At 49.1% G+C, this 23,974-nt stretch overlaps 2 protein-coding genes and 1 long non-coding RNA gene across 3 annotated transcripts in view; 1 reads left to right on the top strand and 2 right to left on the bottom strand.

The window, feature by feature from the left end:
- Positions 1-17,075, bottom strand: part of TFRC (transferrin receptor) — a 154,033-nt gene extending 136,958 nt beyond the window's left edge. Inside the window, exon 1 of the mRNA XM_025285613.2 lies at positions 16,959-17,075. The gene's annotated coding sequence lies outside the window, so the exon portion shown is untranslated. The remainder of the gene's footprint in view (positions 1-16,958) is intronic.
- Positions 1,130-19,646, bottom strand: ZDHHC19 (zinc finger DHHC-type palmitoyltransferase 19). The gene is made up of 8 exons (XM_006054247.3): positions 19,522-19,646; positions 19,086-19,207; positions 18,400-18,539; positions 17,429-17,601; positions 16,959-17,064; positions 8,373-8,458; positions 7,825-8,029; positions 1,130-7,289 (listed from the first exon to the last, which is right to left on the bottom strand). Exons 1-8 carry the CDS (start codon positions 19,644-19,646, stop codon positions 7,170-7,172), a joined length of 1,077 nt encoding a protein of 358 aa, XP_006054309.1. The 3' UTR covers positions 1,130-7,169.
- Positions 18,537-22,811, top strand: LOC112585074. The gene is made up of 2 exons (XR_003109418.2): positions 18,537-19,927; positions 22,567-22,811. It is a non-coding gene; the product is annotated as an uncharacterized LOC112585074 (long non-coding RNA).
- Positions 22,812-23,974: the final 1,163 nt, after the last annotated feature.

A 23,974-nucleotide genomic window follows, 5' to 3' on the forward strand; every position in this document is an offset into this window, starting at 1 on the left:
CTGGCAGCCAGAATCCCCTTTGTTAGGAAACACTTACTCATTTACCACAAGTATCTGATGAATTTGCTTCCAGTCTTTTAAAAATACATCTGCGCTCAGTTGCTAAGTCATGTCCGACTCTTTGCAACACCATGGACTATAGCTGGCCAGGTTCCTCTGTCCATGGGATTTGCCAGGCAAGAATACAGAAGTGGGTTGCCATTTTCTTCTTCGGGGATCTTTCCGATGCAGGGATAAACCCTGCATCTCCGGCATTGGGAGGCAGGTTCTTTACCACTGAGCCACCAGGAAAGCTTCTTTTAAAAATATATAAACACAATTTAAGATTATATTTAAATATAGCATGATATACAATAGTATAATTTTAAATTAAATTATACATGAGCACATTAAAAAAAATTAATTTCATTGCCTCCTGGGTATGCTGTGATTATTCAGTGTTTATTGAATGAATGGATGGATTTTTATCTCCACTATCCCAGTCCAAGCCTCAGCCTTCTTATCAGCTTCTTCCTGAATGACAGGAATAGGCCTTCAATTGGTCCCCTCCTCTGGATACCCCTTCACCCAGAGTCCTTCCTCCCCGTACCCACCCAGTCCTACCATGGCCTCCACAGAAGGGCCCCCAGGGGCAAGGAGGGCAAACGAGGCTGCTCAGAGAAGTCCCCTAATCCTGCTCCTCTCGCCGTCAAGGCTGACCTTGGGACACCCTTTGGACGTCTTGGGACAGGTCTGGGACCTCCAGACACCCTCTCCCCTGGATCCACCCCCCAGCGCCCCCAGCTGCTCCTTCACACTAACGGTGCTCCTCTCACTCAACAGCTGGGTCTGCCTTTGCTTTTACTCTTCTTTCCCCCTGGTACTGGGACTCAGAAAGACCTTGAGCCTCTGGTGGGACTTCAAGGGAATAATTCAATCATAGACAATTAGGGCTAGGGACTTCCCTGGTGGCCCAGTGGCTACGAATCTGTGCTCCCAGTGCAGGGGAGCAGATCAATCCCAGGTTTGATCCCTTGTCAGGGAACTAGATCCCACGTGCCACAACTGAGAGTTCCCACGTGCCGCAACTAAAGATCCCACATGCTGCAACTAAGACCTGGTACAGCCAAATTTTTTAAAAAGAAAATAAAATTAAGGCTAGTTTGATAGGGGAACCCTTTCATAATGTACACAGATAACAAATCATCATGTTGTATACTTTAAAAGTCTTACAATTTTACTTGTCAATTATGCCCCAATAAAACATTAAAATAATATTAAGGCCAGAGCCTGGGAAAGGGGCAGGACCTGAGGAGACAGAGGCTCAGCCAGGCCCAGCACTGCTGAGGCCAGGGAATGAGTGAGTTCTCCACAGTGGGGCACACCCCAGGCATAGGACCTGGGAGATACCCTGACAGGAGGTGAGAGAGTCATGGGCAGAGTATCCCTGACTAGGAGGAGAGTCTGGAGTGTGTCTGACCCCCCAGATCAAGGGTAGAGAGAGCTCAAGAATGAGTGTGCGGCCAGCAGGGGAAAGGCAGCTGCAGACAGACGGGCGGCGCCTTCCCTCCCTGAGACGGGTGTACGCCACCCCCCGGGGAGCACCCTGGGGGCCTGGCTGTGACCAGAGGCCCTCTGGCTGGAGCTGGTGCTGAGGAGCTCCGGGTGAGACAGGACGGTGAGCCTGGAAGGGCGTGGATCCTCCACCAAGCCCCAGGGCCCAGTGCCCGAGACCCCACTGAGCAGAAACAGGGTGGGACGGAAACCAAACAAACTGCTCCTTTAAAGCCACCTGAAATTTATGTTTCAGGAATGTTTGATTTGGGGCTTCTCTTTCCTGCAGCAGGGTATTTAAACAAAACAAATCTTTAAAAGCTTCAACTCCAAAGCTCAGAGCCCTCTGTGTGCCTACTTCTGGTCTCCGCTTCAGGAACAAACCTCCTTTACTCTTTGGTCTGGATTGTATCCAAGGCAGATGGAGCCCCTGGACCAAGGCAGGGGCAGCACACGTCCCTGCCAAGGATTCAAACAACCAGACTTTTCGGCCTTCCAGAGGCTTCCTCGCCAGGGGCTCAGCGAGGCTGGCAGTTGGGGGTGCCAGCTAAGAGCAGAAAGGGCCGCATCCCTGCCCCAAACCCAAATCTGGCCAGTTATTCCCTAGGGAAGAAACTTGGTGGGGAAGAGAGCGAGCTGAGAAGTCATCCAGGGAACGTGACCCAGGCTGGGTCTGTCTGGGATTGAAAGAGAGGTGGCCCATCCTCAGTCCTGGCCACTTCCAAATGATCCAAACCCAGAGCCTGCAGAACCAGCAGAGGAAGTAGAGACAGAGGGCCGGGAGGAGGTGGGGGTTACTCCTGCCAGGCTCCCCAAGCCCAGGCCTAGCCCTCACAAGGCTCCCTTTACTGTAGCCCCACACCTACGGGGTTGTGGCGGGTGTGAAGAAGTGAAAGTTCAGAGCATCTTCCAAGCGCTGGAGGCAGCCGGGCTTCTGCAGATGCTGTAACAGCGGTGACGATGAGAGGCCAGCGACTTTTCTGTGGCCTTATCACTAGGAAGCACAGGGCCTGCCTTCCAACCCCACTCTCCTGCCGTCCCATCCTGGCATCCCACTGCCTGGCCAGGCAAAGAGCAGGCGGGAGTGTTCTTTCCATGCTGTGTCTGCAGGGGCTACAGAACAGATGCCTAGAGACAACTGGGCAGAAGACTTTCCAGCCCAGATAGGGTCCTGCCCAGGGATCGGTACTCCTGTTTGGTGACCTAATGTTCCCCCCTTTCCCTGACTAGGGGACAGAGGAGGTTCAGGCAAAGGACCCTAATGGGTCATCGAAAAAGCCCTGCCTAGGGCCCAGTCTGCCTCGGGGCTTGTACCCAGACCCAGGACACTCGTGCCTGGCAACTAAGTCTCCCAGGAGGGCAGGGCAGGAATAGCCCCAGGGATCCTCCAGAAAGCTCTATCCTTGTAGACAGGAGAGGGAGTCCCAAGGACTATCCAGGGTCACGCCCACAGAAGTAACTGCAGCATCTTCCCTACAAATCATTTTGAGGATTAAATGAGATAATATAAGCCAAGCACTAAGACTACGGTTAGCATCAAACTGATAGTTATCACTGTCGTCACTTTTGTGATTTTTGCCTGTGGGAGCCAAGTTATTATACCAGACCTCCAGAAGATGAGTGCCCTTCCTGTTTACAGTCCAGGCTTCTGACCCACAGGGAGTGGTGGGATGCAGGAGACAGGGACCCAATCTTGCCTGGCCTCTACTTAGCTCTATCATCCCAGGACAAGCCCTGCTGAGCCTCTCTCTGAGTGCCAGTGTCTTGGTTTTCTTTTCACTGAGAAATAAGCTGGATATTCAGTGTGGGGATATCCCTGCTAGTGTGGGAATCCCCAATTTCAGCAGCAAAACAGTCCCAGAAGCAGCAGAAGCAGCTGGGGGAGCATGTGCCTGGCTTGGAAGAGGAAACCCCGGTCAGAGACAAAGGTGCCCTGTGCAGGCCCTGTCTCTGGCCTGGCCCAGAGTTCTAGAGGTTTCCATACCCAGGCCCAAGGGCTTCCAAGAATCACACTTGAAAATTATTACTTGAAAGCCGTCAGACAGTTTGCTTTCTGTTCCCAGAAGCGGTAGTCCAAGAAAGGTGGTGAGGGGTGGAGAGAGACAGGCAGAGTCATCGTAGGGAGCGCGTGGAAGACAGTGAAAGGAGGAAGAGGGCAGAGAGAGAGGACGCAGAGTGAAAAGGTGAGAGGAGGTGAGGCAGAGACAGACATGGATGGACAGACCAGGAGGCTACAGGGAGAGCCAGCGGTAGCGGCGGGCGGCGGCTCTGAGCGAGGCCGGGGGAATAGCGTTCAGAGGACTACCGCCTTGACTTCCTTCAACCCAAGACACCCCCTGGCCTCGAAATAGATGCAACAAGTGCTTTCTTAACAGGAAACCCCTCAGCCTGTGGGAGAGCACAGCCGTTGGGGGTGGGGGTGGGGTGATCTTGCTGTTCCCTTGAACATGCTCAGCCCACACCTCCGTTCCCCTTTGGCTGGGGGATACAAACATGCCTTGACTTTCTGTAACACAAGACCACAAACCTCCTCTCCCGACACGCTTCTCTTTTGCTGCCTGACCACCAAGAAACCCACACCCAACGGCAGCCCCAGTGTTGGTAACCCCAAGGCCCCAGCAAGTCATAAAGTCCTAACTCGGGCATCACCTGGATCCTATTGTGGGGACGATCGCTACCCTGATTAAGCACCTCCCACGTGCCAGCGCCAGGTTCAAGCTCTCCACGTGCACTGCATAATGAATCCTCATAAAGGTACAATAGCGGCAATGATTCATCCCCTCATACGGTGGGCCACCCGGCTTCAGAGCCCATGCCTTAGCCACTACTCTGAACTGAAATAAAATAAAACTGCCTAGGAAGCACAGTGTCATGACAAAGACTAAATAAGGAGCTTTGGCCCCGCCACTTAGCAGTTGTGTGACCTCGGGGAAGTGATTTGTTTGCTCAATCAGTTCTAGTTTCTTCAAGTCCACGGTGAGAATAACAACTCTAGAGGGTTGTTGTGAGGATTAAAGGAGATCATGTGAACCAGCTCGCCCAGGTCCTGGCCCAGTGAGGCTCAGTAAAGGCTTGTTTCCCAGGACAGGTCTGGCAAACCGTCAGCCCAGCCCCTTCCCTCCACTGCGCTCTGCGTGCAGGAACTGGAGGAGGATGTGGGCATGGCTGGAGAGTCACCTGGGTGCCCAGGAGCCCAGGAGGCTCAGCCAGCAAGGGGCACGCTCTCTGGGAGGTATGAGGACTCTGGCTCCCCAATTCCAGGGTTCGGCCACCTCCTCTGCCCTGTCTCTCCCTGCCCTGCCTCACCCTCAGCCACTGGCAGGGCCCCCTTGGGTGGGGCGGGCGGGGCAGGGCGAAGGCAAGGCAGCAGGGTATCATTATCGCTCCCAGCAGAACTGGAGTCGGAGTTAAGCCTGCCTTCTTATCCGGTCCCCAGGCCCTGCGCTGACATGTCCTGCTGTCTTTGTGGGGCTGCCCAAGGCCCTCCTCCTCCAAGGTGGTGCCCGGAGCAGGAACAGGAGAGGCAGCCCAGGAGACGAACACGTTTGGACACTGAGTCATCCCATCCCTTCTCTCTCTAGTGAAAATGTGTGAGATTGAGGGTGCAGGGGCAGTTGGATGAAGTAACCCCTAAAGCCCTTCCAGCTCTAACGAGTTAGGACTCTAACCACTGTGAGCTAGCCATGATGGTCCTCCCTGTTTACAGACGAGGGCCCCAAGGCCAAGCAGGGGAAAGAGGTTCACTCCCATAGCACACTAGTTGGTAGCAGAGCTGAGTGACACCCAGGTCTCCCAACTGCTGGCCCAGGGCTCTTTCCACCCCGCACGCCCTGACCTTCTAGAAGGTCATGGAGGAAAGGTGTAAAGCTGAAAAAGGGGTGTCTGCTTCCAGGCTCCCCCTCCTTCCTTTTGTTCCAGGAGTGGCCTGGGGACCCCACAGAGTGGCTCCAGACATGTGGATAGCTGACAGCCCTGCAGGGGTGGGGGTCACTCCTTGGTTCCTGTCCAAGGGGTGGTAGGGACTGCAGGGCTTCCGGGCTGTGTGTGGAGAGCTGGCCCTGTTTTCAGACCTGATAACACCCCTCCCCATATCAGTGGGCCAAAGACTGTGAGGGGTGTGTCTGGGAGTCAACGGCAGGCTCAGCAGAAATGTGAAGAAGGCAGGAAGGAAAGGTGGGCATAGTTCAATGGAAGCCCCCAGCCTGGCAGGGAAGAATTTTTGAGGGTGCCCAAGGCTTGGGGGAGAGAATGTAAGGGAATCAGAGGAAGGGGTGAGCCAGCTCCATGAACAACCCCCATCCAGGCCTTGGCCCAGGTTCCTGAATCCTCTTCCTCTCTGGTGGAGGCTAGGACCACCCTGAGGACTCCCATCTGGGAGGAGGACTGAGAGCCTCTCCTCACTGCTCAGCAGCCTGGGCAGAGCTGTGCTCTCAGAACGCACACAAACACGCCCCTCACGCAGATCTGTGCATCACATACACCCCTGGGGTCCGGGGCTCAAAGAGTCTCATGTCCTCGTCCCCACACATGCAACCATGCATTGTGGGCTTTCCAGACAGGGATGGCTGCTTCAGCTTTACTTGTAAACATGGCCCCTGAGGATTTTTAATGTGGCCACTGAGGACTTTTACAACAAGGTTAAAACTGGGCTGCCTTTTTGTAAGGTGGAGAGTACCTTGCATCCCTCCCCAGAACCTAAGGTTAATTCTGAAAGCTGAGAAAACAAGGGGGCTTAGGACAGGGGAGACCCTGGGACCAAGGCAAATGGGGTGAGATAGAACTGGAGTCTCTGGGTTGAACGAAGCTGGCCAGGAGCCCAAGAGCTAGAGCCAGAGGGGTGGGTGAGGCTGGGCCTGGGGCGGAGGAAAAGGGAAGAGCAGCCTCAAAGGGGACCCAGCTTAGGGAGAACTGGAGCCAAGTTCTGTATCATCACCCACCTCCCCAGGCTGGGCCCCCAACACACAAACAGGCATGCACACACAAGCGCATACTTCACGGGGCCCTGGGATGCTCATCCAACCCTTCCCTCGCATCTTCACCACACCCGCTTCACCTGGATACACGAGTGGTAAGAAGCAGCGTGGTTAGTGCCCATCCTGAGGGTAACAGAGAACCCTCTCACCCCTTTACCTCCCGGGAAGAGGCAGGGGGAGGGCCCACTCCCAATCGGAGGGCCAGCCCAGCCCTCACAGTAGGCTACGGCGTGCCGGCTGAAATCAGGTCCAGCTTGGCGAATTCCCAGGCGACGGGCGCCCCCTGCAGTCAGACAGGGGTGCAACAGGGCAGAGGCTGGGACTTGGGCGGACACTCCTGCATCGCTGCGTTTTCTCTTCCATCATCTTCAGCCTTCTCTGTGGTTGCTATAGTTGCCCCATTTGAAGGATGACAGCAATGTTGGGTGTCTTGACCAAGGTCGCAGAGCCAGTCAGTACTGGACCTCGGCTCTTCCCTCCGGGGGGCTTTGTCCCAGCCCTTCAGAGCCCGCCCCCTTCACACTCCCTCGCACCTAGGACAGACAGTGCAGCAGGCAGTTGTAAAACGCAGGCAAAGGGTATTTAATGCGCTTGGGGTCTCAGTACTCCCGCCAGGGGAGAGGGCAAGGGCAGGCGGCAGGGCACAGGGTCTTCCCAAGAGGCTCAAGAGGTGAGGTTCGGGTGCAGGGACTCCTGGCATCTCCCGGGGAGAAAGGGCAAGAAGTAGACGGAGCCTCGTCTGGGGTCCTCCCGCAGCCGGGGCAGCACTGGGCTGGCGTGGAGCTGAGCAGAGTTGGGGGTATGGGGGCTGTCCTCGAGCCCCGCCCCACAGTCCACCCACTGCGGAGCAAGACACTGCCCAGGCCACCGCAAAAGGAGGGGGCGGCAGGGTCCCTGGGGGGCTGTGGGTTACCCAGCCCCACTTCTTCCCTAATGCTCCACTTCCACATGATTCATAGACCCGGTTTCACAGTAAAAGGTGCCTTTAAATAATGGAATCCCACACCATCAGCCCCCACAATGGTAAACCACTGGACTAGTTTCAATTCTCATGAAGAGCTGAGGCCCAGAAAGGATAAGTGACTGGCCCAGGGCCACCCAGCAAGTGAGTGGTGTGGCCTTTTCCTTTGTGAGTCCAGGGACCCCTGGGGTATTCTGGAGGTCTGTGACTCTACTGCCAACACTCTTCAGGCCTAAAATCCCCCTCCCTCCAGCTGAGTGTTCCAGCTTCAGGGCCAGCCCAACACCGGGGGCTTCTCCCCACACCCACAATCTGCAGATGCCCTCTCCCAACGCCCACACACACACACAAACTCACCTCCTGGAGGACTGCAGCCTCACCGCTCCCTAGGGGACCCTTCCCTGGTTTGTAGAGACCCGGAGGTTGAGGCTGGGGAGCAGACCCAGGCTCAGGGAAGGCGGGGGGACTGAGCACGGAGGGGCATGTTGGAAAGCGCGGGGTCTGTATGGGCACCCAGTCAGACCCCACCACTCTCTGCAGCCAGACAGCTTCGGCCATATACCTGGGGAGCGACAAGCCAGATGCAGGTGGTCATGGCCTCCTGGCCTGGTCCCTCTCAGTCTGGGGGACACAAAGCCTGGGCCTGGCCCTGCAGGGAGCTGGCACCTGTCTCCTCCAGGCTGCAGTGCCCCTTTTAACCCCTCTTCTTGGGGCCAGACCCCACAGAGGCAAGGAAGGGGAGGTTTCAGGGGCTCCTACTAGGCCCTGGAGAAAACTCTGAAAGAAGAGGAACAGTGAGCATAAGGGGCCAGGAGCTATGCTAAGGGGCCAGGGGAAACCATCCAGCTTCACCCCACCCCAACAGCCCCAGGGGCCACCACCAGGCCTCTGCTTTGCCAACTCACTTGGGTCCCAGCGGTGCACAAATTGTTAAATACCAGTTGCTGGCACAGCCGTGGTCGAAGGGGTTGTATCCCTGCAGGTATCGGCACTGGAGTGGGTGAGGACAGGAAGAAGAGCTCAGATCCAGCAGGACGGGGCAGGCCACCCATACCAGCCCTCCGAGTGCTGGTCAGCTCAGCCCAGGCTGGGGCTGCGGCCAGACTCCAAGGACAAAGGAGCCGGAGGGTCAAGTAAAGCGTCCCAACCCACTGGTGAGTAGCTCTGGCACCACACCCGCATCTCCTGCCTGCACAGGGGTCCTCCCCCATCACCTGTTGCCACTTTTGCAGTCTCCTCCCCTTCTGTCTCCCCTGGCCACACTTCCTTCTGCTATCTCCTTCCAGATACACTTTTGGATCTTCCTTTTGCTGTTAAACTGCTCCAAAGACAGTTCCATCCTTGCTCCTTCAACTTCTCTACTTTCCCACGTCTCATTTTTTGCTTTTTTCCCCCTAAAATTGTGCCTTCACTGAATTTCACTATCTGAAAGGGTGGTTTATTAGTCCAGACTGCTCCCTTTTACAGATGGGGATACTGAGGCACCAGATGGCTAAGTAACACAGCCAAGATCTCCTTGCTGGTATGTTGTGGAACTGTGATTTGAATTTATGCAGTCTGGCTCCAGAGCCCTTGTGATAGAAGCAAGTGGCCCAGCAGAAGTTGGAGGTAGAAATGGAATGAAGTTGAGGTGTGTGAAGAATGCCTGAAATTGGGTTCTGGTATTGGGAAAGAGGGCTTCCCAGGTGTCACTAGTGGTAAAGAACCTGCCTGCCAATGCAGGAGACGTAAGAGACTCAGGTTTGATCCCTGGGTCAGGAAGATCCTGTGGAGGAGAAAACGGCAATCCACTCCAGTATTCTTGCCTGGAGAATCCCATGAACAGAGGAGCCTGGCGGGCTACAGTCCATAGTGTCACACAGAGTGGCTCATGACTGAAGTGACTTAGCACTCATGCACAGTGGGCAAGAGCCCTGTCTGGTGAATCAGGGTGCAGACCACATGTAGGTTTCTTAAGGTTGGAGATCATGGATTGAGACAGCCCCATCTGAGCAGCAGAGGGAGGGCAGGCCTATGGCCTGACCTGGGCTGTAAGAACCACAGGATGTGGAAAGGGAGAATGCTGCCCAGGAGAGGCTGAAATGAGGGACTGAGGCTAGAGAGAGAAGACATGAAGACCACAGGGGGCTGATGAGTAAGGGCTGTGCAGAGGAGTCACACATGAGCTGAGAACCAAAAATGGGTGGGGTGGGTGGGGTGATTAAGTCTTGACTGGAAGGATGGGAAACGGTGGGTAAAGAGGTCGCCTCTGTCCTTTCAGCTGTCTCAGTGTCTCCACCTACTCCCCCTCAGTGATGCAGCCAACTACAGGCTTCCTAAAACAGGCTTTAATAAAAAACTATTGCCACGTGGAAGGAATCCCATGGTAAGAGATGTTCACTTTACCACTCCGAGTAAACACAGTACTGAAAGTCCAAGGTAATGCAGGAAAAGAAAAAGAAATAAACCCATACATTGTGGAAAGGAAGAAATGAATCATGACATGATTTTCTATGTAAATCAACAAAAAAGCTATTAGAACTAATAAATGAGTCTAGAAAAATTCTAAGACTCAAGACTAATACACAAAAATCCATTGTATTTTCTTATAGTAATAAACAAATGGAGGGATTTCCCTTGGTCCAGTGGCTAAGACTCTGCTTTCCCAATGCAGGGGGCCCAGGTTCAATTCCTTGTCAGGGAACTAGATCCCACATGCCCAAACTAAGAGTTTGCATGTCGATACTCAAGATCCCATATGCTGCAACTAAGGCCCAGTACAGCTTAATTATTTTAAAATACAAATGAAAATGAAATTTTAAAAATTATAACACAAAAAATGAAATGTTTAGAAAAAGGTCTAACACAATGGAGTCAAGATCTATATGCTGAAAATTGACACTAATGAAACAAATCAAAGAAGCTCTAAATAAATGAGAGATATACCATGTTCATGGATTTAAAAACTCAGTATTATTAAAATGTCAGTTTTCAAAACTGATCTATAGGTTCAAACAAAAGACAAATGAAAATCCCAGCAAATGCTCTTATAGAAATCGACAACTTGATTCTAAAATTTATATAAATTTAGGTAAGATAAGTCAAGGTAACTAGAATAACCAACAAAACTTTGTAAAATAACAAAGTAGGAGAACTCACATTGCATGATTTCAAGACTATATAAAGCTGCTAAACAAGACAGGGTGGTATTGATTTAAAAAAAAAAAAAAAGAGTCCAGAAATACATCTTCACCTGTATAGTCCATTGTTTTTTGACAGATATTCAAAGGCAACTCAATGGAAGGATAATCTTTTCCAAAAATGGTGCTGAAATAACCCATAAGCAAAAAAAATAAATCTTGACCCATACCTTATATCATATACACAATTTAACCCCAAATGAATCAGTCCTAAATATAAAACCTAAAACTATAAACTATCTAGAAGAAAATATATGAGAAAATCTTTGTGACTTTGGGTTAGGCAAAGATTTCTTAGTTACATACCAAAAGCACAATCCATAAAAGAAAAAACTGCTAACATAATTCATCAAAACTTCCGATCTTTGGAAGATACTGTTGAGAAAATGAGATGACAAGCCACAGATGTGGAGAAAATATTTGCAAAACACATATCTGAATCTTGAATATAGAAATCGTGAAGTGAAAGTCGCTCAGTCAAGTCCAATTCTTTGCGACCCCATGGACTATATAGTCCATGGAATTCTCCAGGCCAGAATACTGGAGTAGGTAACCATTCCCTTCTCCAGGGAATCTTCCCAACCCAGGGATTGAACCCAGGTTTCCCACATTGCATGCAGATTCTTTACCACCTGAGCCATAGAAATCTTAACACTCAATATTAAGAAGGCAAACCAACTTTTAATGGTCAAATGATTGGAAAAGACTTTTAATCAAAGATATAATGATGGCAGGACTTCCTTAGTGGTCCAGTGCTAAGACTCTGCACTCCCAATGCAGAGGGCCCTACCAACATTACAAAGACTCATCCCTGGTCAGGGAACTGGATCCCACATGCCACAACCAAGAGTTCGAATGCCGTGCAACTAAAAGATCCCACAAGCCAAAAGGAAGATCAAACGTCTCACAAACCGCAACTAAGACCCAGCACAGTTACATAAATAAATACTTTTTTAAAAAGATAAACTGATGACAAACAAGAACATGAAAAGATGTTCAAAATCATTAGTCATTAGGAAAATGCAAATTAAAACCACAATGAGATATCACTATACATTTCTTGGATCGGCTTAATTTTTTTAAAAATGACAATGCCAAATGTTAATGATTCAGAGCAACTGGAATTCCTATACATTGCTTATGGAAATTGAAGTGGTACAGCCATTTTGGAAGACAATTTGGCAGTTTCTTATAAAGTTAGACATACAGTTACTGTATGACACAGCAACACCACTCTTAAGTACATATCCCTCCCCCCCAAAAATGAAAACTTGTATTCACATGCCTGTACACCAACATTTATAATGGTCTCATTTCAGTTCATTTCAGTCGCTCAGTCATGTCTGACTCTTTGTGACCCCATGGACTGCAGCACGCCAGGCCTCCCTGTCCATTACCAACTCCTGGAGTTTACTCAAACTCATGTCCATCGAGTTGGTGATGCCATCCAACCATCTCATCCTCTGTCGTCCCTTTCTCCTCCCGCCTTCAGTCTTTCCCAGCATCCGGGTCTTTCCCAATGAGTCAGTTCTTTGCATCAGGTGGCCAAAGTATTGGCGTTTCAGCTTCAGCATCAGTCTTTCCAATGAATATTCAGGACTGATTTCCTTTAGGGTGGACTGGTTGGATCTCCTTGCAGTCCAAGGGACTCTCAAGAGTCTTCTCCAACACCATAGTTCAAAAGCATCACTTCTTCGGCACTCAGCTTTCTTTATAGTCCAACTCTCATCCATACATGACTGCTGAAAAAGCCACAGCTTTGACTAGACAGACCTTTGTTGGCAAAGTAATGTCTCTGCTTTTTAATATGCTGTCTAGGTTGGTCATAACTTTTCTTCCAAGGAGCCAGCGTCTTTTAATTTCATGGCTGCAGTCACCATCTGCAGTGATTTTGGAGCCCCCCAAAATAAAGTATGTCACTGTTTCCTCACCTATTTCCCATGAAGTGATGGTACCAGATGCCATGATCTTAGTTTTCTGAATGTTGAGTTTTAAGCCAACTTTTTCACTCTCCTCTTTCACTTTCATCAAGAGGCTCTTTAGTTCTTCACTTTCTGCCATAAGGGTGGTGTCATCTGCATATCTGAGATTACTGATATTTCTCCCAGCAATCTTAACTCCAACTTGTGCTTCATCCAACCTAGCGTTTCTCACGATGTACTCTGCATACAAGTTAAATAAGCAGGGTGACAGTATACTGCCTTGACATACTCCTTTTCCTATTTGGAACCAGTCTGTTGTTCCACATCCAGTTCTAACTGTTGCTTCTTGACCTGCATACAGATTTCTCAGGAGGCAGGTAAGGTGGTCTGGTATTCTCACCTCTTTAAGAATTTTCCATAGTTTGTTGTGATCCACACAGTCAAAGGCCTTGGCATAGTCAATAAAGCAGAAGCAGATGTTTTTCTGGAACTCTCATGCTTTTTCAATGATCCAACAGATGTTGGCAATTTGATCTCTGGTTTCTCTGCCTTTTCTAAATCCAGCTTGAACATCTGGAAGTTCATGGTTCATGTACTGTTGAAGCCTGGCTTGGAGAATTTTGAGCATTACTTTGCTAGCATGTGAGATGAGTGCAATTGTGTGGTAGTTTGAACATTCTTTGGCATTGCCTTTCTTTGGGACTGGAATAAAAACTGACCTTTTCCAGTCCTGTGGCCACTGCTGAGTTTTCCAAATTTGCTGGCATATTGAGTGCATCACTTCCACAGCATCATCTTTCAGGTTTTGAAATAGCTCAACTGGAATTCTATCACCTCCACTAGCTTTGTTTGTAGTGATGCTTCCTAAGGCCCACTTGACTTTGCATTCCAAGATATCTGGCTCTAGGTGAGTGATCACACCACCATGGTTATCTGAGTAATGAACATCTTTTTTGTACAGTTCTTCTGTGTATTCTTGCCACCTCTTCTTAATATCTTCTGCTTCTGTTAGCTCCATACCATTTCTGTCTCTTATTGTGCCTGAAATGTTCCCTTGGTATCTCTGATTTTCTTGAAGAGATCTCTAGTCTCTCCCATTCTATTGTCTTCCTTTATTTCTTTGCATTGGTCACTAAGGAAGGCTTTCTTATCTCTCCTTGCTATTCTTTGGAACTCAGCATTCAAATTGGTATATCTTTCCTTTTCTCCTTTGCCTTTTCCTTCTCTTCTTTTCTCAGCTATTTGTAAGGCCTTCTCAGACAATCATTTTGCCTTTTTGCATTTTTCTTGAGGATGGTCTTGATCCCTGCCTCCGGTACAATGTCACAAACCTCCATCCATAGTTCTTCAGGCACTCTGTCTATCAGATCTAATCCCTTGAATCTATTTGTCACTTCCACTGTGTAATTGTAAGGGATATGATTTAGGTCATACCTGAACGGCCTAGTGGTTTCTTCAATTTAAGTCTGAATTTGGCAATAAGGAGTTCATGATCTGAGCCACAGTCAGCTCCCAGTCTTGTTTTTGCTGACTGTATAGAGCTGTATCGGAGAAGGCGATGGCACCCCACTCCCGTACTCTTGCCTAGAAAATCTCATGGACACAGGAGCCTGGTAGGCTGCAGTCCATGGGGTCGCTAGGAGTCGGACACGACTAAGCGACTTCACTTTCACTTTTCACTTTCATGCATTGGAGAAGGAAATGGCAACCCACTCCAGTGTTCTTGCCTGAAGAATCCCAGGGACAGTGGAGCCTGGTGGGCTGCTGTTTCTAGGGTCGCAGAGAGTCGGACACGACTGAAGTGACTTAGCAGACTTAGTATAGAGCTGTATATTTTCACCCTGCTTATTTAACTTATATGCAGAGTACATCATGAGAAACGCTGGGCTGGATGAAGCACAAGCTGGAATTAAGATTGCGGGAAGAAACATCAATAACCTCACATATGCAGATGACACCACCCTTATGGCAGAAAGTGAAGAAGAACTAAAGAGCCTCTTGATGAAAGTGAAAGAGGAGAGTGAAAAAGTTGGCTTAAAACTCAACATTCAGAAAACTAAGATCATGGCATCTGGTACCATCACTTCATGGCAAATAGGTGGGGAAATAGTGGAAACAGTGACATACTTTATTTTGGGGGGCTCCAAAATCACTGCAGATGGTGACTGCAGCCATGAAATTAAAAGACGCTTGCTCCTTGGAAGAAAAGTTATGACCAACCTAGACAGCATATTAAAAAGCAGAGACATTACTTTGCCAACAAAGGTCCGTCTAGTCAAAGCTGTGGCTTTTTCAGCAGTCATGTATGGATGAGAGTTGGACTATAAAGAAAGCTGAGTGCCAAAGAAGTGATGCTTTTGAACTGTGGTGTTGGAGAAGACTCTTGAGAGTCCCTTGGACTGCAAGGAGATCCAACCAGTCCACCCTAAAGGAAATCAGTCCTGAATATTCATTGGAAAGACTGATGCTGAAGCTGAAACGCCAATACTTTGGCCACCTGATGCAAAGAGCTGACTCATTTGAAAAGACCTTGATGCTGGGAAAGACTGAAGGCAGGAGGAGAAGGGGACGACAGAGGATGAGATGGCTGGATGGCATCACCAACTCGATGGACATGAGTTTGAGTAAACTCCAGGAGTTGGTGATGGACAGAGATGCCTGGCATGCTGCAGTTCATGGGATCGCAAAGAGTCGGACACAACCAGGCAACAGAACTGAACTGAACTGAATGAGGATAATGGCGACCTCCTTTAAAAGGTCCCATGCATGCACTGCTGCACTGAGTGCCCCCGACCCTGCAGCAGGCCACCGCTGACCCACGCCTCTGCCGGAGACTCCTGGACACTCACGGGCAAGTCTGGGTCAGTCTCTTGTGGGGTCACTCCTTTCTCCTGGGTCCTGGTATGCACAAGGTTTTTTCTGTGTCCTCCAAGAGTTGTTTCCCCAGTCCTGTGTAAGTTCTGGCGGCTCTATGCTGGGATTAATCGTAACTCCTCCATGAGGGCTTATACCATACCCAGGTCTACTGTACTCAGAGCCCCTGCACTTGCCGCAGGCCACTGCTGACCCGTACCTCAGCAGGAGACACTCAAACACAGTTCTGGCTCAGCCTCTGTGAGGTCTCTGGGTCCTGGTGTGCACAAGGTTTCTTTGAGCCCTCCAAGTGTCTCTGGTGAGTATGGGGTTTGATTCTAAACGTGATTTTGCCCCTCATACCATCTTGCTGGGGCTTCTCCTTTGCCCTTGGACATGGGGTATCTTTTTTTGGTGGGATCCAACATTCTCCTGTTCTGCCTCATTTATAATCACCAAAACCCAAAAACAATGCAGATATCCTTCAACTGGCACAAATGAGTAAACAAGCTGTGACACACCTGTATGATGAAATACTACACAAATAAAGAGAAGGAAACTCCTGATACGGGAAACAATCTGGATGAATCTCAAATGGATTATGCTGAGTAAATGAAACCAGACTCAGAAGTCTATGATTATATGAAATTCTGAAAATGGAGAAACTGTTGGGCTAGAAAACAATTCTGTAAGCTGGGAGAGAAATGGACTACAAAAGTCCATGAGGGAATTTGGGGAGTGAAGGGAGGGTGGATGGAGCTATTCTAAATCTTGGTTATGGCAGTGATTACAGAACTGTATGTTTGTCAAAACTCATACAACTGTGCACTAAAAAGGGTGAATTTTACTATGTGTAAAGAAAAAAGTCCTATCAAGGTTTCCAAGTTTCCACTGCACCAAGATTAAATTATCTACCTGACTTCTTTGCCTTTTAAATCTGGTCAATCCCGGGCAGATCACTTGATCGCGCAATGCACACCTGCTGCGATTAGAAGTGTGCCCTCATCCTCCTACCAACATTCCACAGACTTTTAGGCTTCCGTGCTTTTTTGCAATCTTTGCCCCTCACAGCAATGCCTCGCCTTCTGACGTCCAAAACCGCTAAGTGGCACGTCTTACTCAACACCGCGGTCCTCACAACTCTCAGTGCTCTGAGTTTGTGCAACACAATGTCGGCAGACCCCTCTCTCAGCGCGTTCGCTGGTGTCCGGTGAGTTACTCTGATTTCCGGTTCCTTGTCAACACACGCGCAGGATACAGCCTTACTCGCCTCCACGCCCATGGCTCAAAATAATGCGCACGCGGCCTAGCACTCACTAGTGCACCTTCGACGCAAGAAGAGCGACTACCGAGCTCCGGAAGGAGGTGAGATCTGAGCTGAATCTGCGTCTGGAAGGGCTCACGAGGCACCTTCGAGAGAGCTCAGGCCATCAAAGATCAGGGCGAAGGAGAAAGCGCAAGGTGCGGAAGCCCGGGAGGGGTAAGGTGACCACCCACAGCCCAATACCATCATGGCGCCCCGCTCGTCCCCACGTACCTTGCCCTCGTAGGAGCGCTCCGCCGCGCTCACCGACATGGCCTGGATCAGCAGCAACAGGAAGAGGGGCACCAGGAAGCCGGCGGCGGGTACAGCAACCAAGATGCTGCACAGCGGCTAAGGAGCAGCGCCTCCGGGCAGACCTCCTTGGCCCCGCCCCTCGCCTAACCCCGCCCATATCAAGCCCCGCCCACCCGCTTCCTGCTCACCCTGCTGCCTAGGGCCCGTGCCACCTCTAGCATTCTCCATCCTTGACTCTGCTTGCTCTCCCCTTCGCAGTTCCTCCTATCCCCACCCATCCCTCTGACCCTACCTACCCGCACCTCGTCCCAGACCGGTCCTCTCAGGCGGCTTCACCGTCTAACCCTGCTCACCATTAGCTCTGCCCGCCCCGTGACCCCGCCCCCTCTGTTGACAGCTCCTCGCCACCCTCACTGTTTGGTCGTGGGTTCCCCCAGCCCAGCGGATACGCGATGGCCTTGTCCATGGAGAAGGATAGGTGGGTCGTGCGCACCAGGAAGATCAGGCAGGTGACCAGCATGGCCCCCGAGTAGAGGCATAAGGACAGGACAAGCAGCATGAAGAAGCGGAAGTTGCGGTGACCGATGCAGTTATTGACCCACTTGCAGTGGTGGTCAAAGTCCTAGGCAAGAGGGAGAAGGCTCAGGCCTTGATCCAGGCTCCATCGCCCCCAAATCTTATGCGCTCCCTCTAAACTACCTGCCCTTGACCTCACGAAGTGGCTCCCATTCCTAGGGAGAATCTGAGCCTCAAAGTCCTTAACCCTGCTGGCATTCCCCCAGTTAGAGCACTGCAGGGCTCACAGAGCTGCACGTCATGTCAAGAGGCTTTGGAAACAGGACCTGCCTGGTCTTCTCTGGGACAAATCCTGGTGTAACTTCAGACAGGACATAGAATATCTCTTGGCATCTGTTTTCTCATCCACTGGGTGAGCCTGATAATAACACCCTTGCCCAGCCAGTCTCCCAGGGTTGTAAGGACCAGTTAAGACAGCACATTGCTGAACTGTTGCAGACTGTGCAGTCAGAACCCAGGAGACCAGGAGACCCTCTGGCCTAGACATTCAGAAGAGGCAGGATGTTCCCCTGGCTGGTCCTGCAGCCTGCCAAGGGCATTTGGACATCCAGTGTCATTGAGCCTTCAGAAGAACAGCAGTGTCTGACCAGGCCCAGCATAGATGTGGATGCCCCTCTACAATGTCAGAACCAGTGAAGGAAGGGGCCAGCCTCCCGGAAAAGGTACAGGCACAGAGGCAGTGACCTCCCTTGAGTGATCAAGAGTGGCTAGGAATTACTGCCACCTTTGGTCTTTAGCAGTCCCAGAAGTAGTTTCACACCCCCCACTGGCCCCCATGTGAGTAGGCCTCCTGGTCCCAGACAGGTGCCGGGAGAGTAGGTGGGCAGGAGAGAGGGGCACTTACCTCCACACAAATGTTGCACCAGGGACAGTGGTAGGTCCGGGGCGGGCGGTGGAAGCAGCACTTTTGGCACCACTGCAGGCGGAAGGCCCTGTGGTTCACCCATACCACATGTACCATCAGGGGGCCCTGTTCATTGGATCCTGGCATGGGAAAAGGATTGAGCAGCAGCCGGAGGCCCTTCCATCAGTCTGCTGCAGCAGAAGGGTGGAGGCGGGCAGCCCCACGGCATCCCTGGGTTCAGGAAGCATGGGGACCAGGTGGCAGGGGAATCCTTAGTCCCCACTGAGCAAGCTGGCCAAGCTTAGAGAGGCTGGCAGTCACAGGGAAAGTGGGTTTCCAGCCCGAGGAGTTCTTTGTGAACTCAGGCCTACGGTACTGTGACCAATGCTTTACAGAATTTGTGTGGTAGGGAGGAGGAAGAGAAAACTCAGTGGTTGTGAAGAGCTGGCTTCTCTCCCAGGAAACTTCTGCCCTGGCCCTACCCTCCAAGGAAACTGGAAAACCTCCAAGATTCTGTTTTTTTCACACCTCCATGGCTCAAGAAATGAAGTGGCAGATGCGGGGCCTGAGCAAATGAGGACGTAGGGCGAAGGAGCCCTGAGGCCCCAGTGGTGGTGGGGGGAGATGGGAGGAGCACTTTAGGGATCACCCCCGCAGGCAGGCGCCCCAGGGGGCCAATGTCTCACCTTGATGCAAGATGCCCGGGTCTGAGAAGTTGAGTGAAATGAGACTGAAGAAGGTGAGGATAAAGAGCAGGCCTGTGATGATGGGAAAGGCCCATTCCCCATTCTGGGCCAGCCACCTGCAACTGAGACAAGAGCAGGACTCAGCCCTGAAGCTCCAGTTCATCTAGTCAGCACCCACAGACCATAAACCCTGCTCTAAATATCCAGGCTTGTGACAGATCCATAGAGACTCCACCAGTCACCCTGTATTACCAACCACCTGCGGCTCCCAAATGCACCAAGCCCTCTATACCTCTAATAGCATTCAGTTCCCTTTGCCTGGAATATCCGGCCCTCCTGACCCCTCTTCTGCACTCCCCCTGCCTCCGTACTATCATTATCTGCTTTCCTTTCTGTTGCTCTGTAAGAAACCTGATAGCTTGTGTGGGAGACTTACGGAAATGCGAAGAAGAGGCCACTGAAAATGACCAGCAGCACCACGTTGAAGGCGGCAAATAAGCTTGGGAGGACCCAGGGGAGCGGGGCCTGAGGTGGGGGGTGGGGCTCCTTCAAGAGCGGCATGGCTGGACCTCCCGTGTCCCCAGAGGAGATGAGAGTCACCAGGCTCCCTTCCCACTGCTGTGTCCGGGAGCCCCATGGCCACAGCAGCCTTGGAAGCCACAGCCCAGTGTAGAAGGAAAGGAGTCCCAGTGTGACATCACAGAGGCTGAGGAGAATGGGGCTAGCGGCTCTCCAGCACCAACTGTCTGTAGCCAGTGACCATCACCCCTGACAACAAACAACATCCCTGCTTGTGCTGCGGACCGAGGGGTCCTCTCCCTGCCAGATTGGCTCAAGACCAGGTGAGATTAGAGAAACGTGGGGAGAAGATGGGTGATGCTGCTCACCCTTTCAGGATCAGTGCTCATCAGAGGAAACAGTGTTCATCATTCTATCTCCATCTGTTCCTTTTTTGTTATTACAAAATCGCACTTTGGGAGAGGAGGCAGCTAAATCTTCCCTTGTTTCCAGGGTTGGCTTCATGACACAATTCTGGTCAATGAGACAGAGTAGATGTTGCAGGGTTTCTGGAAAGGCTTTTGCTTTCCTGATTAAAGGGGGAAAAGACACGGTGCAGTTTTGAACCTAGATGTGCTGGCTGGGTCCACCTCAACCCATTAGGCAATAAGTCGACACGGGGCACAGACAGAGTGACAGCGATGACACTGAGTCACTGCCCAAGCCTTGAACCACCTCCCTCTGAGCGGCTTATTATGTGAGAAAATGACTGGGTTTTCTGTTACATACAACTGATACTTGCTATTTGCTTTAGCCACTGAGCATCAGAACCTCCCTGTGTTTGGAGGATTCCCTGAGCTATAAGTCTTGATGAAGGCAAAGACTTTCTCCAGCCCAGCTGGACCTGAAAATGCCAGACACCCACATTTGAAACCTCTCTTTCAGTTGGCACACAGGCCTGCAGCTTGGGTGCCTCGGATTAGCCTCAGAACTGAGGCTACCACCAACCAACTGAGGAGGCCACTGAGAAGAAGTAACTGTCTTTTTAAAACTTAGACCATGGCCTCTGCTTAGAACCCTCCAATTGTTCCCAGCCCCCTCAGAGTAAAGTCCAAAGTTCTTGCCGTGGCCTTTAAGGCCCTTTCTGATCTGTCCCCACTGACTCTGACCTCATTTCCCAACACTCAGCCCCTTACTCAGTCTACACCAGCCAGGCACGCAGCACTCCTTGCTGTTCCTCAAACACACCTGGTATGTTCCAGTCCTGGGTTCTTCACACTAGCTCTTCTCTTGCCCTGGAATTCTCTGCCACAAATATTCTCAGGGCTTGCTCCCACACTTCATTGTGTTCTTTGCTCCATTGGTGCCCTCTGCGGTTATCCAGACGCCAGCGTCTCCAGCTGTTTCTGTAGAAACATTGGACTTGGGGCCAATTAATGTGAATATTTAAAACATATTTTGCATAATTTACAAATGCTTTCTAGAGAGTTTGTACACATTTATACTCTATTATGAGCATACTGATATCATAATACCTACACTATAGTTAGATATTAAAGTAAAATTGTTTCTCCAATCTTATAGATGACAAATAACTTGATCTTTTATATCTCCTTAAATTACTTATGAAATTAAATATTTTATACATCCATAGATCATTCTATTGTAGTTTTGTGAATTGCCTTTGTACATCTTTTTCTTTTTCACATTTCAAATGTGGAAGTATTTTTCTCTGTTTTTTTATTGTGGTAAATATATATAACATAAAGTTTATGTTATGTATAAACGATCAGTACTATCCACTCCAGAACTTTTTCATCGTCCCAAGAGGAAACTCTACACCATTAAACAATAACTCCTCACTCCACCTCCCCCCAGTTCATGGTAAACACTCTTTTACTCTCTGTCTCTATGAATTTGACTATTTCTCACAAAAGTGGAATCATACATCTGTCCTTTTGAATCTTCCTTATTCCACTTAGCATAGGGTCCTCAAGATTCATCCTTGAGCTTTAGCAGTCCTGGAAGTTGGTCTGTTGTAACATGTATTGGAATTTTTTTGCTTTTTTAAGACTGAACAATATTTAATTGTATGCATATGCCACATTTTGTTTATTCATTCATCTGTTGATAGACATTTAGACTGTTTCCACCTTCTGGCCACTGTGAATAATGTTGCTATGAACATGAGTGCACAAATGTTTATTCAAGTTCCTGCTCTTCAGTCTTTTGGGTATATATCCAGAAGTGGAATTTCCGGGTCATAGGAACTGCAGTAGTATTTTCTATTACAGCTGCATTATTTTACATTCCTGCTAACAATGGACAAGGACTCCAATTTCTTCACATCCATGTAACACTTTTTGTTTTCTTCTATATTTGTTTGTCTTTTATAATATCCTAATGGGTATAAAATGATATCTCACTGTGATTTTGATGGAAGTGTTGGGTTTTTCTTTCAGATTTGCAGGAGCTCTTTTATCTTAAAAATTCTAGCTCTTTATTACAAATATGTTCCCAATTTATTGTTTGTCTTTTAATTTTGCATGCAATGTTTAGTGTAAAGTTTTTGTTGTTTTTATGTAATCAAATCTATGGATCATTTCCTTAGCATCATCTTACCTTGTTTTCCCTTCTTCTATCTGATATTTATATTTCTTGTTTTCTTTTTCATTTAACTCTTAAGCCCATCTGAAATTAATGTCAGGGTAAGATACTAGGTGAAGGTCTAATCGTGTTTTTTCCCCACATCATTATAATCAATTATTCCAGCATCATTTATGGAATAAATGTTCCTTTCCCTCTTATGACATACTTAAGTTCTTCATACATACTAAGATGTGCAGGTGACTCTGTGATGTGCCTCCCAGAACCCTCTCAGGAATGAAGAGCTTACCCCTCCAGCAGCTAGAAAACTGCCTCAGCTTCGGAGATTGCCTCCCCTAAAGAAAATTGCCTCACCCAGGGTCCCACCTCTTTTCAGGGACAGCTTGCATCCAAGGAGTGGTCCAACATGAGGATATAAAGGTCCAGATGCTTTTCCAATGGAAGACAATTCTGAGAAGCCATCCTAGCCCCCATGTGACCTTGGAGGAGGCTGAGGCCCTTACCTCAGATCAACATCTCCCCCTGCTCAGCCTTGCTTCCTTCCCTTCCTTCTTTCCCTCTCCTTTCACAGGTGTTGGTCCCCAAATCATTCCCTAATAAACAACGTATGTCTAATCTCTAGAGTTTGTTTGTGGACTTTCTGTTTCATTGATTTGCTGAATTCAGCACCATGTATTTTGATGTTTGTAGTTTTAAGATCCAGGAGTCTTTTTGCATTCTTAGTTGTCATCATTTGACTCTCTAAACTTATAAGTTGTGTAGTAAATGAAAACATCAGAACACAAAAATATTCACTAATGAATGAGAAATGAGGCCCCACTCAAACATCACCTTTCATTTAATACTAGCGTCTTCCTTTTCCATCCCAACTGTAATGCAAAACAATGCCAAGTTCAAATACAATGATAATTAATTGCAAAGTGACATTTAAAAATCTTGCAAAAGAAGTAGCATTTTATGATGTTGATTGAAGTTATATTAGAATACAATTTTTAAATTTTTAATTAAAAAATTCATTTTATTGTGGTAACATCGGTTTTAACATTATATAGGTTTCATGGGTAGGACATTGTATTTCCACTTCTGTATACACTACAACAGGCTTCCCAGGTGGCTCAGAGGTAAAGAATCCACCTGCCAATACAGGAGACATGTGTTCAATCCCTGGGTTGGGAAGATCCCCTGGAGAAGGAAATGGCAACCCACTCCAGTATTTTTGCCTGGGAAATCCCATGCGTAGAGGAGCTGGCAGGCTATATAGTCCAATGGGGTTGCAAAAGAATTGGACACCACTTAGCAACTAAACAGCACTTACAACTAGCACAATATTGTAAATAACTATACTTCAATAAAAATATACTAATTTTAAAAAGAAAAAGCATTTGGCAAAATCCTTCCATGATTCCTCAACAGATTAGGAATAGAAGGGAACTTCATCAATCTGAGGAAGGACATTTTTGAAAAACCCACAGCTAGGGTCATAATTCCATTCCAGTATTCATGCCTGGAGAATCCCCATGGACAGAGGAGCCTGGTGGGCTACATTCCATGGGGTCGCAAAGAGTTGGACACGACTGAGCGACTAAGCACAGCATCATAATAGTGAAAGATTGAAAACGTTCTCTGTCAGATTAGGAAGAAGACAAGCACACCTGCTTTTGCCACTTCTGTTTAACTCTGTACTGGAAGTTCTATAGAGCTATTAGGCGAGAAAAAGAAATAAAAGCATCCGCGTCAGAAAGAAAGAAGTAAAACTATCTCCATTTGCAGATGACACAATATTG

The sequence above is a fragment of the Bubalus bubalis genome, chromosome 1, assembly GCF_019923935.1.
Source record: "Bubalus bubalis isolate 160015118507 breed Murrah chromosome 1, NDDB_SH_1, whole genome shotgun sequence".
Taxonomy (NCBI): domain Eukaryota; kingdom Metazoa; phylum Chordata; class Mammalia; order Artiodactyla; family Bovidae; genus Bubalus; species Bubalus bubalis.